We start from the raw sequence: 16,861 nt of genomic DNA, 5'->3' as shown, positions 1-16,861 counted from the left end.
CTCACAGCTACAGGTTCTCATGGTCCTGACTAGGATACTCTCCTCATCACTGTCTGTGAGGAGTGTGGTGTGTTCTACCTGTGTCTGCGTGGGTTATCTCCAGGCGCTCAGTTTGACTAGACAATTACAAAAACATCTGTATATGGAGTGACTGTGCAACACTGCCCACAATGGTGTGTGAGTGGTAGGCACCACACACACAGTGATTTTATTATTACCTACTGTGCCTCTTAATACGCGATTGCATGAGTTGAATTAATTCATGTTTTTATTGTCTGAATGTGGCATTTATAAAAACTGATTAAATGAAATGCTTAACACAAATATAACAATACAAAATAAAATCACACCTGTCCTAGAACTAGGCAGGTAATGTAGAACTACATTTCCCATTATGCACTGCGGACTGTCCGCCTGAACAAAGTGGCTACAGACTGTGGAGATTTTTTTTCAATGCTGCACAGATTGATGCTAACCGGCTATGTAGGCAGTAAAACGGCCATGGGAGAGTAACGTAAGTCCGTTTTAATGTATATTCGGAATAAATAACATATTCTCTACCTTTTTAACGCGTTATGTTTGAAGTAATGACCGTCAACGGCTTTAAAATGTAATAATTCGTATCGTAGCTAACGGTAGCTGTTAGCTTGTTAGCACCTCGGGAATTGTTTTTAACGGTTTCTGAGGATAATTTTACAAACTGTTCTCAGGATTGTTGCTTTAACCGCTATATTGTATTTGAGTCGAACCCTCGTATCTATCTCATATGTGCATTTTTGCTAAACACTCCTTTTTATGGGGTTTAAGTCGGTCTGATTAGCATGTCATCTTAGCTTATACCAAAAACTTCACCTTAAAAAGCCTTTGTGTGACTGAATATATGCGCAAGTGATTTGTATATTTTTCTTGTTGTAAACAATGCTGCATGTTTTAGTGAATGTTATTTAGCATATTTTTGTTGTTTAACCAGTGCAGATGTGAGCTAGTTCGTGTTTAGATACATGTTGATGTACAATCTGTTGCCTCTGAGAAAAATCTCTTGCCTCTGGAGAAAGTTGCCTCTTCCTCAAAGTTAGGGTTATCTAAATTAAGACCACGGTATGTTTAGATAACTTAAGCCCAAATTTGAGTACTGTTAAACGTGAATGTCCCTCAGTTTTATTTCAGTTGATTCTGGGCTTTATTTATCTGGATAACTGAGCAATTTAGCTTTGTAATATTCTCATGAGGGCTGTTCTCCAAAGCACAAAGATCATGTTTGACTTTTTGACTCAGGTTTTGGTTTAATCCTCTGTGAAATCAGGATTAAGATCAAGATTAAGACACATGGGTGTTTTCTCTAAGGACTCAGTATAATCCTTCGGCAGCCTTATTAAACCATGCTTCCCTTTGAGGTCCTTAGGAGACACAGACTTCATTAAAGACCCACAACAGTGCAATGAATCAGGCTTTTAATTTTTAAAGTAATTTGTGAATAATGATCTACATAAATAGCATATGATTATTTATCACTTAGCTCCTTTAAATTCTTTCAATTACAGTTTTGTTGAACGTTTTATAAGTATCTGTCAGAAATCACACCAGTGGTTTCACTAATATTGTGTTAAAATTAAGCGCTATCATGTTTAAATTGTACATAAGGTTTTTTTTTTTCTGTTAAAAGTTGATATTGTTCTGTTTATATGTTAAATCTTGAGATCACTTATTTTTAAACCAAACCATATGCGACGAACCAGCAAAGTTAAATCTCCACCATGGAGTAAGATTACTGTTTAAAAAAAAAAAAAAAAAATATATATATATATATATATATATATGCGTGCATGCTCATCTGCTTTTGTACACAAAAGTCTGTTTTGTGTGTGTTCTATAAGAATACAGCTTAAAAAATATACTGTTATAATGATTTACGCATACGACTTGAGTTATTACAGTATGACTCCTAGATTAGGAACACAAATTGAAAAGTGAGAAATCACTGTCAAAAATATGTCACTGGACTCACAGGCAAAGTGCCTCGAGCAGACGACCAATCGATTAAATATAATGCTTATGGTCCGTTGTTGCCTTTTGTTTTGAACTGGTGGTAGAGGTGCCAAATGAAAGCTTATGGTATCCGTCTTTAGCTGGGTTGAAGTGTCTTTACAGTTTCTAGGTTTTATTTAAATTTCATGTTGTAACTGATGAATATAGTGGATCATATTTGATAGAAAATTTGAAGACAGACAAATGAGAGCTTGTTAATTTCAGGATAATCTCAGGAACTCAGTGAGGTTTATATATACAAGTTGAATAATCACAGATATATTGTAGTACAGGTGATTTTAATTTTTTTTCTAAAATCATGGATTACAAATAATTCCTATAATGTATAGAATTTGGAACACTGGTCTGAATAATGTAACTGTGGAGAGCTGTAAAGGGCAGGTGTTTTTTCAGACTCACCTATAAGGTGTAAAGTGTTCTTTAAGCCTGCCCACACTTCCCAATCAAAATAATGAACGTATACAAAACTCGGACTGAATTCTCATTTCTGTCTTTATGCGTTCAAACTGAAAATGAATAAAATAGCAGGGGTTTTTGTTGTCTCTCCCATTCTCCATTCAGTCCAAGTATCAAACTAATAAAATATTAAAGTGCACAGACTCTCCCACCACCACCAGTTCAAATCAAGACACAGCAGACCACAAATGCACACTATATCGAATTGATTGGTCGTCAGCTTGATGCATTTTGCCTGTGAGTCCAGCGACATATTTTTGACAGTGTTTTCTCATTTTCCAAATCGTGTTTATAATCTAGAAGTTGTACCGTAATATTTGAAGTTGTATGCGTAAGTCTTGATATATATGTATGAAGTATAAGTAGATGAGCATACACACTTTTTAAAAAAAAAAACGTAATCTTACTACATACTCCACAGGCTGTACTCCGTCATACTATTTTGAATAATATTTGCGTTGTTTTTGGTGCAGAGTTTCAGAGATTTAATACTTTATATATAAGAGAAGTAATCAAATAAAACAGGGTCTGTCTTTGTCTAAGTGACAGCTGTCAGCTCTTTGTGCCGGTGCCCCTGCTGTGTGGAACATTTGTTTTGCTGTCCACTTCCATTAACATGCATATTAATATGTCAGAGCTTCTTAAATCCAGTTACCGTTAACACGTACTTTATTAGGCTCCATCAGATAAAAGACACTTCATAAACTGACAGTTAAATTGATAAGTGTGGGAGTGATGCTGTCTTTTTCAGTCACTGGATCAAAGTGAGTCAAACACTACAATAGAGCTGAGTACAGTTTTTTGTTCAGTTCATTAATAGGCTTTAGTATTTGGACATATTTCAATTTGTATTACATTGCTGTTAAATAAGGTCTATGTCAAGGAAAATCAAGTTTTAACACACGTGTAAAAACTTGTAGCCATCATGAACATAGCTTTTACCGTGGTTGGAACTGTGAGGTCTTGATGTCATTCGGTCACTGACATTAATGAGGTCAGACAGTGATGTTAGTTGGTCCAATTTTAGAGGTGTAAAATTCCATCACAGTTCCATCACTCCAGAGTACACAGTTTCACTTGTCTTTGTACTCCTCAAGCCAATGCTTGTCATTGGGCATTGGTGACCTTAGGCTTTTGTGTGATTTAATGATTCAATGAATTAGAATATCATCAATAAATTTATTTATTTCAGTAATTCAATGCAAAACACTTCTGAAAAAATCGAAACTCTTATATAGATTCATAACAAACAGATTGATCTATTTAAAATATTTATTTATTTTAATGTTGATGTTTATGGCTTATGGATTATAATCATTATCTCAGAAAATTTGAATATTTTATAAGACCAATTTAAGAAAATTATTTTTAAAACAGAATTGTTGACCTCCTGAAATGTATATACAGTATATGCACTCAATACTTGGTTGGGACTTATTTTACATGAATTACTACATCAATGCGGTGTTGCATGGAGGCGACTGCCCTGCAGCACTGCTGAGGTGTTATGAAAGCACAGATTGCTTTGATAGCGACCTTCAGCTTGTCTGCATTGTTGAGTCTGGTGTGTCTCATCTTCCTCTTGTCAGTCTATGAGGTTTAGGTTAGGCGAGTTTGCTGGCCAGTCAAGCACAGTGATACTGTGGTTATTAAACCAGGGATTGGTACATTTGTAGTGTGGACAGGTGCCAAGTCCTGCTGGAAAATGAAATTCGCATCTTCATAAAGCTTGTCAGCAGAGGGAAGCATGAAGTGCTCTAAAATTTTCTGGTAGACGGCTGTGCTGACTTTGGATTTGACATGACACAGTGGACAAACACCAGCAGATGACATGGCTCCCCAAACCATCACTGATTGTGGAAACTTCACACTAGACTCAAGCAGCTTGGATTGTGTTCCCCTGTAACCTTCCTTCAGACTCTGGGGCCTTGATTTCCAAATGAAATGCAAAATTTACCTTCATCTGAAAACGAGACTTTGTATCACTGAGCAACAATCCAGCCCTTTTTCTCCTTGGCCCAGGTAAGACGCTTATGGCAATGTCTCTGGGTCATGAGTGGCTTGACACAAGGAATGCGACAGTAGCCCATGTCCGGCATATGTCAGGAGGATGTCAGTGAGGACAGATGTGCCTTCTGGACATCTGTCAAATCAGCAGTCTTCCCCATGACTGTGTAGCCTGCTGAACCAGACTAAGGGACCATTTAAAAGCTTAGGAAACATTTGCAGGTGTTTTGTGTTGATTATTCAAATTTTCTGAGATGATGATTTTTGGGTTTTCATTGGCTGTAAGCTATAATCATCAACATAAAAAGAAAAATGCTTGAAATACATCACTCTGCTTGTAATTAATCTATACTGAATTGAATTACTGAAATAAATTAACTGTTTGATGAATTTCTAATTTATTAAAATGCAACTGTAGTCTATAATGCCCTCATACTAACATTATTCATACTTGTTTGTTTATTTTTGTTTTGTTTTGATTTTTTGGTTTTAGGATGCGGTATGGCCAAAGCAGTGGTTGATGGACACTTTGCCAGCATTATCTGTGGGGAGAGTTTCTTGTCATGAACGCACATCTCTAGCAACGATTTCCTGAGATTCCTGTGACATGGAGACTACTCCTGGTGGTGAGATTCTTGGTGCAACTGGTGGGCAACCATCAGAAGCCATGTCTCATGATCCTCCGCAACCCCAGACACTCCAAACGGGCAAGTTTCGAAAGACAGCCTTCAAGTTCTTTGGAGGCCGGAAGAGTATCTGTATGCTGCCAAGCTTCTTTGGAGGACGAGGTAAAGGCCAAGGAAGAGGGTCATCCAAGACAGGGGTAACCAAGAGCCAGACGTATGATGGTGTTAGCAGAGGATGCTGGGAGGAGAGCATCAGGGGTGATGTGTCGTCAGCAGATTTTGAGTTCCACAACCCAAATGGATCTAGTGATGCTCAGAAGACAAGGGAAGCTCTCAGCAAATCACAGTCACTCCCAAGGCAAAGGAGAGGTCTCAGAGGTCTCTTTAGCAGTATCAGGAGGCACAGAAAAAGCAAAAATGCAGAACTAGAAAGGAGCGAGACACTGGAAATGTCCTCAAGTGAAACAGTACCTGGTGCTCAGTCAAAAATTATTCGTCAAAGTGATGAGAGCGAAAGTCGTCTGGGCGAGGTGTCAGAGCCAGATGTGCCTACTGCAGTTGATGGCAGCGAGACTGCCTCTTCTGCTGAAGAATGTACAAAGGATGATTCGCTAGTGCCTGAGAAACAAAAGAGCAAGAGTAACATTGTTGAAGAGGAAGACAAACAAAGCGTAGGGGATAGTAAAGACAGTGAGGAGCAGGGACGAGAGAGGAAGAGATTGTCTACATATCGTCAGCCGTTATCTGCAGACTCTGAGATGGCTCGCCTGGCCGAACTCAATGCTGATGTACCTGTAGGCGAGTTGCCTACAATGTCTGCTTCCACTGATAATGTAAACTTGATCTTTGGAGATGTGTCATCTTTGAAGAGCTTTGATTCTCTCACTGGTTGTGGCGACATAATTGCTGACCAGGATGACGTCAGTGTTGCAGAGAGTTCTGTGTCGGGTGAGAGAGGAAGTCGGAATGCTGGTAAACGTAGCTCATGTCTCATAACTTATCAAGGTGGCGGAGAGGAAATGGCAACTCCAGATGAGGTAGAGAGCGACTACCTGCATAGCCTTTGGGAGTCAGAAGTTGGCAATGAGGTTTGCTACCTTAGGTCAGAGCAAACTGACAGTTTGTCAATCACACCTGATCAGCCAATCAGCTCCTTTCATACAGCCACCACTAGCAGCAGTGGTAATACCAGCACTAGCCCTTTGGGAGGAACGGAAACTGCTCTTACACCTACTGATCTTTTAACCCCACAAAGTGACAGACAGGAATCTGTGCCAAATAGTGATGAGGGTTACTATGATTCCACCACACCGGGAGCTGATGAGGAGAATAGGGAACGTCCAAGGCAAGAAAGACTTCCTCGGGATAGCTACAGTGGAGATGCCCTTTATGAACTTTTTGAACCCGATGATCAATTACTCAGTCCTCCTCTTCCCTCAAAAGACAGTCATGACTTCCTTCAGGGCAAGAGTAAAGGAGATCTGCTGTATGCCTTGACATCTGCCGCCTTGGAAACAGGAGCCATGGAGACAGAGGAGGAACGTCTCAGTAAGATCCAGCATGCCTTGCTTTGCTGTGAGCTGCAGAATCTGAGAAGCCCATCCAAAGATCAGCATCTGTACTGTGGTGATTGTTTCTACACGGACACAAACCCACTTGAGAGTAACTGCAAATGTTTGACTGAGGAAAGAGTACATCAGCCTGGAACATTGCAGGGTTCCCAGGTCACAAAGGAGGCTTTGACACACAGTGAACCTCAGCTTCAGCACAAACCCCTGTATGGACCAGTGGCTGATTCGAGGTTCAGCCCACAGTTCTCAAAGACACCCAGTCCTCTTCAAGAGACTCTCACCTGCTCTGAGCAAGAACAGCATGAAGTTTCAGATGGCAGTTCTTTACCACCCTCCCGAGGTTGTAGCCAATCCCAAGACGAACTAATGGTCTGTTTCTCCCAAGCATTGGTGGACTTCACCAAAAACAGATTGCAGCGCAACTCCACTGAAAGTCTGGATGGTTCCGAATCCAGCTCACCTTTTGGCCCAAGTCTGAGTGCTCTTCCTGCCATTGTCACTTTCGATGTGGTTGACATGGAGAACGAGGGAGAATGTGAACAGCAAACAGAGCTTGTGGAGGAAGAAGAGGAGCTATCCTCCCCATATGAGCCATTTGAGGATGATGGCTGTTACCTGCAGCAGGATGCTTTTGCAGAGTGTGATCAGAGAACATTTGATGCCTATGAGCAAAGCCTGTTGTTTAGCAACGCCTGGGGCATCACAAGCCTTCCTCGCCACCTTAGCTTGGGCCGGTCAGGACCTCCTGTTCCCGCTCCCCTAGCACTTAATCGTCGTAGCCGATCTCTAGATACAGACAGTCTGGAGTTTCAGACTAGTGAGATTTACACATCTGTAGCTTCCCATGGACCTAAGATGACACTTTCTTTCCAGCGCAGGAAGAATAGCCCTGAAACGGGGGACTGTTGTGACAGGGCTTTGCCAAGACATCCAGGCAGGGACCAGAGACAGGGACATGGTTGTGAATTTGACTCTACCAGGAAAGCCAACTTCTCGAATCAACAGCAACAAAAGTTTTCACATGGCAGTCCTTGGATGGAAACCATGTCTAGCTGCACTTCTAACTGTGAGCAAACAATCAGACCCTCACATCTTCCCCTACAGGCTGCTTGTCGCAATAACAGTTCCGCACGAATCCCCAGAGTAGGTGCTGAAGGAGACATAATGTCTGGAGGAGGGGATGCCATGTATCCTTGTAGTTACCCGCCATCAGGAACGGAGTGGAAAGTTCGACCAGTCGGAATCACACAGGGTATTCCACACCTCCGTTCTGACCAATCAGAGACTCCCAGACAGATCACGAATAAGAGTCGGAGGCCAGAAATGGAGGGGGCATTCACTACAGCAACCCCTAAGTGCACCATGTAAACAACATTTATTTGTCACATGCAGAAAAAAAAAGTCTCATCACCAAAGACACAGCTGGATGTTTACTGACCATCTTGATTCGTATACACACTTTCCTTCCCAAGAAATATTTTTGCTGTTATCTCAATATAAGCTATTCCTTTTTAGTGACAGTGTAGTTTTTAAGTTGTCTTTTTTCAATATTACTGCCATGTTTTTATAAATTAGCCATGTTGTTTTTGCATATATGTAGCAGCTGTGTCTATGACCATTGACCATAATTAGAGCAATTTTTTGTTGTGTTTGATTTTCTCAGATAATTCAGTATCCCTTTGACTGATTTTTATAAAGGACAGCCTCTATGCTAGCACACAACAGAGACACTGTGTTGCCCTAATTTCTGCCTCTACTGCACTACCACGTCACATGGTAGTGGTTATTAATTGAAGTGTGGGACCTCTTTCTTTAAACAGATTTTGAATGTGAGATAACATTGAGTTTTTTGAGCATCTTTTCTGGAACACTTTTCACCAATGCTGTATGTTACACTTTTTCCATGTTTACATTTTTTAAATATTTCAAATAGTAGTTTAATTTTACGCTTAGCAAACTTAGCTGGCATATTTCTGCACTACATTAGTGAGGACAAGACGTGTGTGCACTCAAAGAGAACCTTAGGGGGTACGGGGCCATGAACAGGCACACAAAACAGATCATGTTTTATTTAAAAAGAGGCAACATTTACTTGTAATGTGGTTTCTGGCTGAAGATGTGAGCTTGTTAGAAGCCCAGCGAGTACTACAAGAGCCAAGTAGCTCAGCCAAGATGTCACACGCTGGTCTATGAAAGCTCTGCTAGTAGAAAGAGGCCGTCGTTTTGCTAGTGAATGTATGATAATGTTGTGTACAAAGTAAGTAAACCTTTTTGCTGTTCTTTTAGTAGGATTTTAACCTTCGATTGTAGAAGCTGTGTTGGATGGCTTTAAAAATAGCTTTAAAGCTTCTACAGCTTAAAAAAAAGGAGTCATTAGCTACTGTTTTTGACTAGTCACTTCGGAAAACACTGAAATAGCTACAGATTTCTGTACTCAAAGGGGAATTCCACAAAAAATGTAAGCTTACTCCATCATTCACAGTGTGAACTGTGATGGAGAGTGTCCGGCCGTGCAGTTAAGTGAAGAGACCCAGATCTCTCTCAAGTGGTGGTGAAAGCAACCAGGCATCTTCATGTTTATAACACACACACACATGTGTTATACTTATTTTTATATATATATATATATATATATATATATATATATATATATAAAATAACATTTATAATAACATATACAGGTGCTGGTTATAAAGTTAGAATATCATGAAAAAGTTGATTTATTTCACTAACTCCATTCTAAAATGTGAAACTTGTATATTATACTCATTCATTACACACAGACTGATATATTTCAAGTGTTTATTTCTTTTAATTTAATGATTATAACTGACAACTAATGAAAACCCCAAATTCAGTCTCAGAAAATTAGAATATTACTAAAGACCTATACAAAAAATAATTTTTAGAAACGCTGCAGCAATTTACTGCAGCAATGCGGCGCGGCATGGAGTCGATCAGTCTGTGTGTAATGAATGAGAATATACAAGTTTCAGATTTTTAATGGAATATATATATATATATATATATAAACAGAGGACATCTCAATCAGTTTCTCCATCTACAGCGTCCTGCATGTGCCTCTCAACCAGGACTGTGTTACAACACCACCGCCTTCTCCAAACTATGGTCAGACATAAGCCATGTGTCCCCCACTGTTTGCGGTCCTTACTTTCTGTGAGGAGGTTTTAGAGGAGGACGTCTGGTTCCATTCACCTCCACTACCCATTGCTCTGATTCTAGAATTGAAAAAATCTCAGTCGCTTTTTCAACTCTTCCAAAGGTTTATAGAGAAATTTTGAAAAACATGGAATTCCCTTCAGCTCTTCAGTAGATGTTTTCTGTGTATTCATTCAGGAGGTAAGTATGATGACATATCATTTAATGAATGTCAAACTAGTCACAATGCCGTAAATGGGAGTGCACCAAAGTCAACCTCATGCACTTATGACGTTACCGCGACACGTGCAAATGCTTTTGTTTTAGTTTTATTTTCGTAAACAAATGTGTGTTTTCTCGAACAAAATCAGTGCTGTTGATGATGGGATTGTGATTTGTTTTTGTTATTATTTGTAGTGTTCTCCTTTTGTATTTTTGAGTTTTGGTACAGTTACTTCGTGCTCAGTGGTTGAATGTTCATGCATTGAGTTTGAGAAAAAAACCATGAGAAATGTTTTTTTTTTTCTTTTTCTTTTTTAAATACAAATGGATGTAAATACACAGACAATGAATGTTTGATTCAAACTGCAGGGTTTTATCCGCCTGCCAATCAAATCACTCTTCTTTACCCATAATGTCCTTCAGTACTGGAGACACACAATGCATATAAATGGGATATAAAAATATATCTTCAATTATTAAGGGTTTGAGGTGTAAACACAGGGCTGGACAGTGTATTGGGGCAGTGTTGGATTCTAGAGATGTAGGTTTCTCTCCAGTGGTGGTGAGTGGAACCAGGTATCTTCATGTCTCCAGCGCACACCCAGAATTTTATTCCCTCTCCACCTCCACTCGCTCCTCAATCTGCAGAGTGTATGTCAGTGTCCTGCACGTCAGTCTAGCTTTAAGACTACAGTTGGTTCAGTCACCTCCACTGTTTTGACTCCAGAAGATGCTCTCCGTCTCTGTGTTTACATTTTTAATCAGAATTATGTAGTTTTGAGGAATGAGTATAATTTCCTTTTAAAACACAAACACACAACAGAGCACTGCAGACTCCGCATCAGGAAATAAACTCCAATCTCAAAATGACCCGTTCACTTGTGAATTCTGTGCTTGATGTTTTTTATTTAAATGTGCTTCTAGTTTGTCTGAAAGTGTTAGTCACTTCCTGTACATGACACATCCCATTTCTATTATCATAGAGCTATCCAGTTTAGCCCAGGATGTACCCTTAAAGTATGGGGACATGTCTTATGGCTATAAGAAAAAATATTAAAGGAGACACATTCCTCTTTTCTCCACAGCAGAACACAGTTCTGGATCTTAATGAAGCGTTTGTGACCTGCTTTGGTCAAAACCTCACAAGCCCCACAGCAGCATTTTCCCCATCTGAACAGCTCTGTACAGAAAGGACAATTTCAGCACCTGTTCCTTTAAACTCCTGACCCGAGCACACAGCAGTGAAAAGCGAGGAGCAGAAGTACTGGTTTTTAGCCTTTTTTGCTCTTTTCTCTTTCTTCTCTGTTCTCGTTTTCTCAGTTTTTACTCAGTGCTCCTATTTGTGCTCATTGTGTCTGGTTTGCTGCATTTAACCTTGTCTTTGCGTTCTCACGTAAACTGTGTCCAGCGCTGTGTTTGGACAGACTCAAACACGGGTGCGGGGCAATTCTAAATTCTCTGCCCCTGACATCAGAAGCGGAGAAGAATCAGAATGACTTGTATTATCCCATGTTTTCTGACTTAAGCAGCACACAGAAAACTGACTGGGGGTGTTGTTTCTTAGTGTGTGAGTTGGTGGGCTCTGATCAAGGGTCCCCTTTAAGTAGAATTGGAATATTTTTGTAATGTTATTCACACTTCTTTTAAAGAACCATCTACTGACAGTTCTTCATCATCACTGTCCCTGGTGATGGGATTTCTGTGCAGCCAATACGATGTGTTTGGTGTTAGGATGTCACAGACAAACACTGTGATCTCTTTAACTCTCCCACGCTTCATAAATTTTTGTGATGAATATCTACCTTCTGTACGCAAGGCACAAAATGGTCAGACATTGCCACGCAGTCATTCAGGCTTGTTTCCTTGACAACCACCAAATCTGTGTGTGTGTGTGTGCGCGTGCATGTGTCTCCCCCAGCTGCCTGTCATCTACTGTCCCACTATCAGAGATAACCTCTGCACTTGTAAATAATATCTGGACAGTGGTGGTCCTGTGGTGTTCCCTTAACTCTCTGTGTGTGTGTGTGTGTGTGCGCGCTGGGTGACAAATACTGCAGCAACAGATGAACCTCACTCTGTATATCTACAACAAGCACTTAAGTTGTGTTTAAGTTGTTTTTCCCATACTCTACACTGATCAGCCACAACATTAAAACCACTGTGTAGGGCAAGCTTGGATAAGGCCTCTGATTATTAGCCTTTACTCCCTTCTCACCCAGGACCCTGTGCCCAGTCATTGTTGTCTTTACTCGGTCCAATTTGGGTCGGTAAGGACCACAGCACACCGGAGACACCCCAGAGACCTCAGTGTGGCCCTCAGATCCTTACACTGCTTCACCATTAACTGATCCTTCACTCACTGCTTGATATACCCCCAATAGCTTCAGCTAGGGATCAGTGTTACTCACTTCTCCTGGCAGTGGTTTAATCTTGTGGCTAATGGGTGTATATAGTTGTTTCTGAGTTTATTTATATTAGATTTAATTTTGTTGTGTCTCCTGCACCAAGAGCTCTCCTGTCTCTGAGCAGGTTTATTTGAGAAGACTGAACACACACGCGCAGTGCTGAAGGTTCTGTGATCTGTAATAGACTTGATAATGTGATTACCAGCTTCCAGACAGAACTAAACGACCGCCGAGCTCTGATTAATGACTTTAATGAACTGTTGACGAGCTGATTGGATTTTCTCTGGGTTTGACTCATTGGCCTGTGCCGCAGCGCATCAGTACAGAGTGTTAGAGCGCCCCCTGCTGGACATCCTTGCTGAACAGGAATAATCTGATTCTGGGGACCATCTCGTACTCGGGTACGGTCTCTCTGACATTTTCAGTTGCTTCATGTGCCAAACATTAAGACCACCTGTGTGATACGTGTATATACATCTCCAATTACCAACAGGACTGCCTCCACTGGTGGGTTTTTAGCAAAGCAAGGACAGAGAGACTTGAGAGCTGTGTGTGTGTGTGTGTGTGTGTGTGTGTGTGAGCACTTAATGTAGAGTGAAAAGGTTAGAGGAGAAGAGATGCTGAGGGACAGATGAGAATGCACACACAAAGCTAATAGAGTCACAAAACTGCACGCAAACTGAGTTGTTAGTGATAGAGTGCTATTATATAATCTAGACCTCTCTCTTGGTTGTGTTTGTTTGTGTGTGCGTGTGTGTGTGTGTAAATATATTATTAGTCAATTCTCAACTATTGCCTTTTAGTTTTTAGCAAAATTTAGCAGCACAACCACAGAGAGAAATCTCTCTCTCTCTCTCTCTCTCTCTCTCTCTCTCTCTCTCTATGTATGTAAGATGAGAAAAAAAAAGAGACAAGAGAGAGAGAGAGAGAGAGCTCGAGCTCTCTCGTCTCTTTTTTTCTCATCTCATCCCTTTAGTATTATACTCTCTTATGTTTTTGTGCTTCTACTTTCTCTTTGGGTTATTGGAATTTATTTTTCCATATTTCTCTACACCCCACAACTTTCTCTCACTTTTGTCTTTCTTTCACTTTTTTTTGTCTCTATCAGTCTTTAACTCTGTTCCCTCCCCTCTTGTCTCTCTGTACTCTCTCCTTTTTTTCTTTCGTACTTCTCTCTCTCTCGCTCTCTCTCTCTCTCTCTCTCTCTCGCTCTCTCTCTCTCTCTCTCTCTCTCTTTCTCTCGCTCTCTCTCTCTCTCTCTCCTCTCTCTCTTTCTCTGGGTGGTAGAATGGAGATCGTATTTTATCTTCACTTTTATTTAAATAACAATGCCACTCAGTCTTTGCTCCCCTGGCAACCGCTTTGTGTTTCCCCCTCTTCAAGATTCTCTCATCTCTCTCTCTCTCATCATCACTCTTTTCAGTGAAGAGGAGGAGGAGGATGATAGTGGAACCGTGTGTTAAAGCCCTGTGTTTATGTAGCACGGGCAGTTAAGAAAAAAAATGCAGAGTGGTGCCTCCTAGTGGTGACACCTTTTAACATTTTGTACTTACAACAAGGTAACGACAAAAACCAAGGGTACGTGCCTGTTCCACACTTAACACTGACACTAGCTCGGGTTTGAGTGTGTAATGCAGTTAATAAGACAACACTCTAGTGTATTTAAATATTCACTATGCTTATTTACAATCAGACGGACGTGGTGGTGCTATGTTACTGTTGCTCTGGTACAAGTGGATCAGACACAGCAGTGCTGCTGAAGCTTTTAAGCCCGTGTTACTGTTGGACTGAGAACTGTTCACCAATAGAAACATCCAGACAACAGTGTCCTGGGTCCACGGATGAAGGACTAGAGGACGACCAGCACAAACTGTCCAGCAACTGATGAGCTACTGACTCTGACTTTACATCTACAAGGTGGACCAATGAGGTCTAACAGAGTGAGTTGACACTGGGTTTAAAGACCCCAGCAGCACTGCTGTGTCTGATCCATTCGTACCAGCACAACACACGCCACCAGGATGTCTGAGAATCATCCACCACCTAAATCATACCCTACTTTGTGGGGTCCTGATGGAACACAGTCAACAGTTAGTGTTCTCCTCTGTGGGGGTTGAGCTGATGCAGCAGAATGATCAGTGTCCACCTCTTTTTTCCTCTTTCCCCATCATTCTCTCTCAGATATTCCCTCTCTCTCTTTCTTGTTTTCTCACTCACTCCCTTCTACTCTCACAATTTCTTCTTCTCCTCCTACTTCTCTCGCTTTCTTTCTGATAACTTTTTCTGGATCTGGAACTGATTCTTATCATTGTGATCTGTGTAGATTAGTCACACTCTTCGTTTCACACACACAGGATTAAGCCAAGTATTTAAATATTATGGGATGGATTATGTATCACCAGGAGCCTGAGGCTGAGAGAACTGTTTACATGAATGATTTACATAATCCGTAATCTATAATCCACAATCAATACTCCCCGATGTCTGCTCTATTTTCCCCTCTCAATTTTCTGTCTCTGCTCATGTTTCCATCTCTCTTCTTTTTCCCTTTTCTCCTTTTTTGTCCCTCTTTCACTAATTTATCTTTCTCTTACTTGCTTTTCTACTTACCCAGCTTTTCTTCTCTCTCTCTCTCTCTCTCTCACTCTCTCTCTCTCTCTCTCTCTCTCTCTCTTCTGTCCTTTTTAGTTTTTTTTTTTACTTCTCTCGTACAAGTGTTTTTTTCTTTATTATCTCTTCTTTTTCTCCATGTTTCCTTCCTCTCTCTCCCCACCTCTCTCTTAAAATCATCCAAATGTATTCAATATAATGTATTATATATTACATATTTTAATAGGAATTGAAAGAGATGGGGGAAAAGTGAGGGGGGAAAAGCAAATGAATAGATTAGCAAGACAGAGAAGGTACAGTGATGAAGAGAGGACAGCAATCAAGGAGAAGAGAGGAAATTTGGAGAAAAAAGGGGCCGAAAAAATGAGAAAGAACCGAGAGCCCAAGCAGAAATAAATAACTAGAGAGAGAGAGAGAGAGAGAGAGAGAAAAGAAAAGTGGATTGAAGATAGAAAGCAGAGAGTAAGACAGAGTGGAGCGAGAGCAAGAGAGGATGATTACATCATGGCTCTTGTTTATGAAGTGATGAAATATATATGTAGTGAAAGCTCAGTCAGAAAGGTTTTGGTGTTCTGATCTCACTCTGCTCTGTCTATTCTCTCTGTCTCTCTCTCTCTCTCTCTCTAGCTTTCTCTTCTCTTCTGTAGCAGCTCCAAAAATCTTCTCTCCCTCGCTTTTGAAGGTGCAGTCAGTCGCTGTAACAATAAACCCGGGCAAACAATGTTTAATAGAGTAATTATAAAGTGCATCTCCAAGAAGATGAAGACCCTGCACTGTAAAAAAAAGTATAGAATCCGTAAAGTGTACCGTAAAAAACATGCCAGCTGTGGTAGACAAAATTTCACTGTAAAATATAAGGTCAAAATGTATATGACATTACAGTATTATTTACATTACATTTACATTTAAATTTACAGTATTATTTACATAACATTTTGCATTCAAGAACTATTCATTTTACAGTATTTTCTGTTACAAATGACAACAGATATGCACCTTAAATACCCCATAGTATGTCCCTAAAAAACCCAACCAAGAAATATATATATATATATATTCATTCATTCGTTCATTATCGCGGTGGGTCCACAGCCTACCTGGAATCACCCTGGAGGGGGCGCCAGTCCTTCACAGGGTGACACACACTCACACATTCACTCACACCTACGGACACTTTTGAGTCACCAATCCACCTACCAGCGTGTGTTTTTGGACTGTGGGAGGAAACCAGAGCACCCGGAGGAAACCCACGCGGACACGGGGAGAACACACCAAACTCCTCACAGAGCGGGAATCGAACCCACAACCTCCAGGTCCCTGGAGCTGTGTGACTGCGACACCACCTTATATATATATAAAAGGATATGTTACCAAAAGAAGTAAAGAAATGTGCAGTATCTGGGTGCCACACTCCAGCCTTCGACAGGCTGATGGCAAACTTTCCAGACCAACACACATCAACACTAAACATGCACAGAATCACAAAAACACACACACGAATACACAAAATAATTGCCCCAATGCAACCCAAAATCTAAAAGCCTCAAAGACGAAGAAAAACAAAGAAACTCTGACAATCACAGAAAATATGGAGCTACAAGGCATGCTGGGAGCTCCCTAATGAGTCTCAGCTCCTCCCTGTCCTTGGACACTTGTCCTGCCTCTTATTGTTTGTGCATTTAACAGTGAAATAATGTATTTTTTGGCGGCGGGTAGTGTCACAGTTGCACAGCTCCAGGGACCTGGAGGTTGTGGGTCT

At 40.7% G+C, this 16,861-nt stretch overlaps 2 protein-coding genes across 2 annotated transcripts in view; both read left to right on the top strand.

Moving 5' to 3' along the window:
- The first annotated feature begins 408 nt into the window (after positions 1–408).
- On the top strand, positions 409–10,946 carry amer1 (APC membrane recruitment protein 1). Its single transcript, XM_066661300.1, has 2 exons — positions 409–514; positions 5,003–10,946. The coding sequence occupies exon 2, from the start codon at positions 5,117–5,119 to the stop codon at positions 8,072–8,074; it is 2,958 nt and encodes a 985-aa protein (XP_066517397.1). The 5' UTR covers positions 409–514; positions 5,003–5,116; the 3' UTR covers positions 8,075–10,946.
- Positions 10,947–12,835: 1,889 nt separating this feature from the next.
- Positions 12,836–16,861, top strand: part of arhgef9a (Cdc42 guanine nucleotide exchange factor (GEF) 9a) — a 30,653-nt gene continuing 26,627 nt past the window's right edge. The window contains exon 1 of the mRNA XM_066659106.1: positions 12,836–12,893. The gene's annotated coding sequence lies outside the window, so the exon portion shown is untranslated. The remainder of the gene's footprint in view (positions 12,894–16,861) is intronic.

This window comes from Hoplias malabaricus, chromosome 2, assembly GCF_029633855.1.
Source record: "Hoplias malabaricus isolate fHopMal1 chromosome 2, fHopMal1.hap1, whole genome shotgun sequence".
Taxonomy (NCBI): Eukaryota; Metazoa; Chordata; class Actinopteri; order Characiformes; family Erythrinidae; genus Hoplias; species Hoplias malabaricus.
The sequence above is the reverse complement of the archived record's forward strand: the minus strand, read 5'-3'. Positions and strand labels throughout refer to the sequence as shown.

Excerpts from the sequence above, each read along its gene's own strand:
- amer1 (XM_066661300.1), top strand. The coding sequence starts at position 5,117 with ATGGAGACTACTCCTGGTGGTGAGATTCTTGGTGCAACTGGTGGGCAA.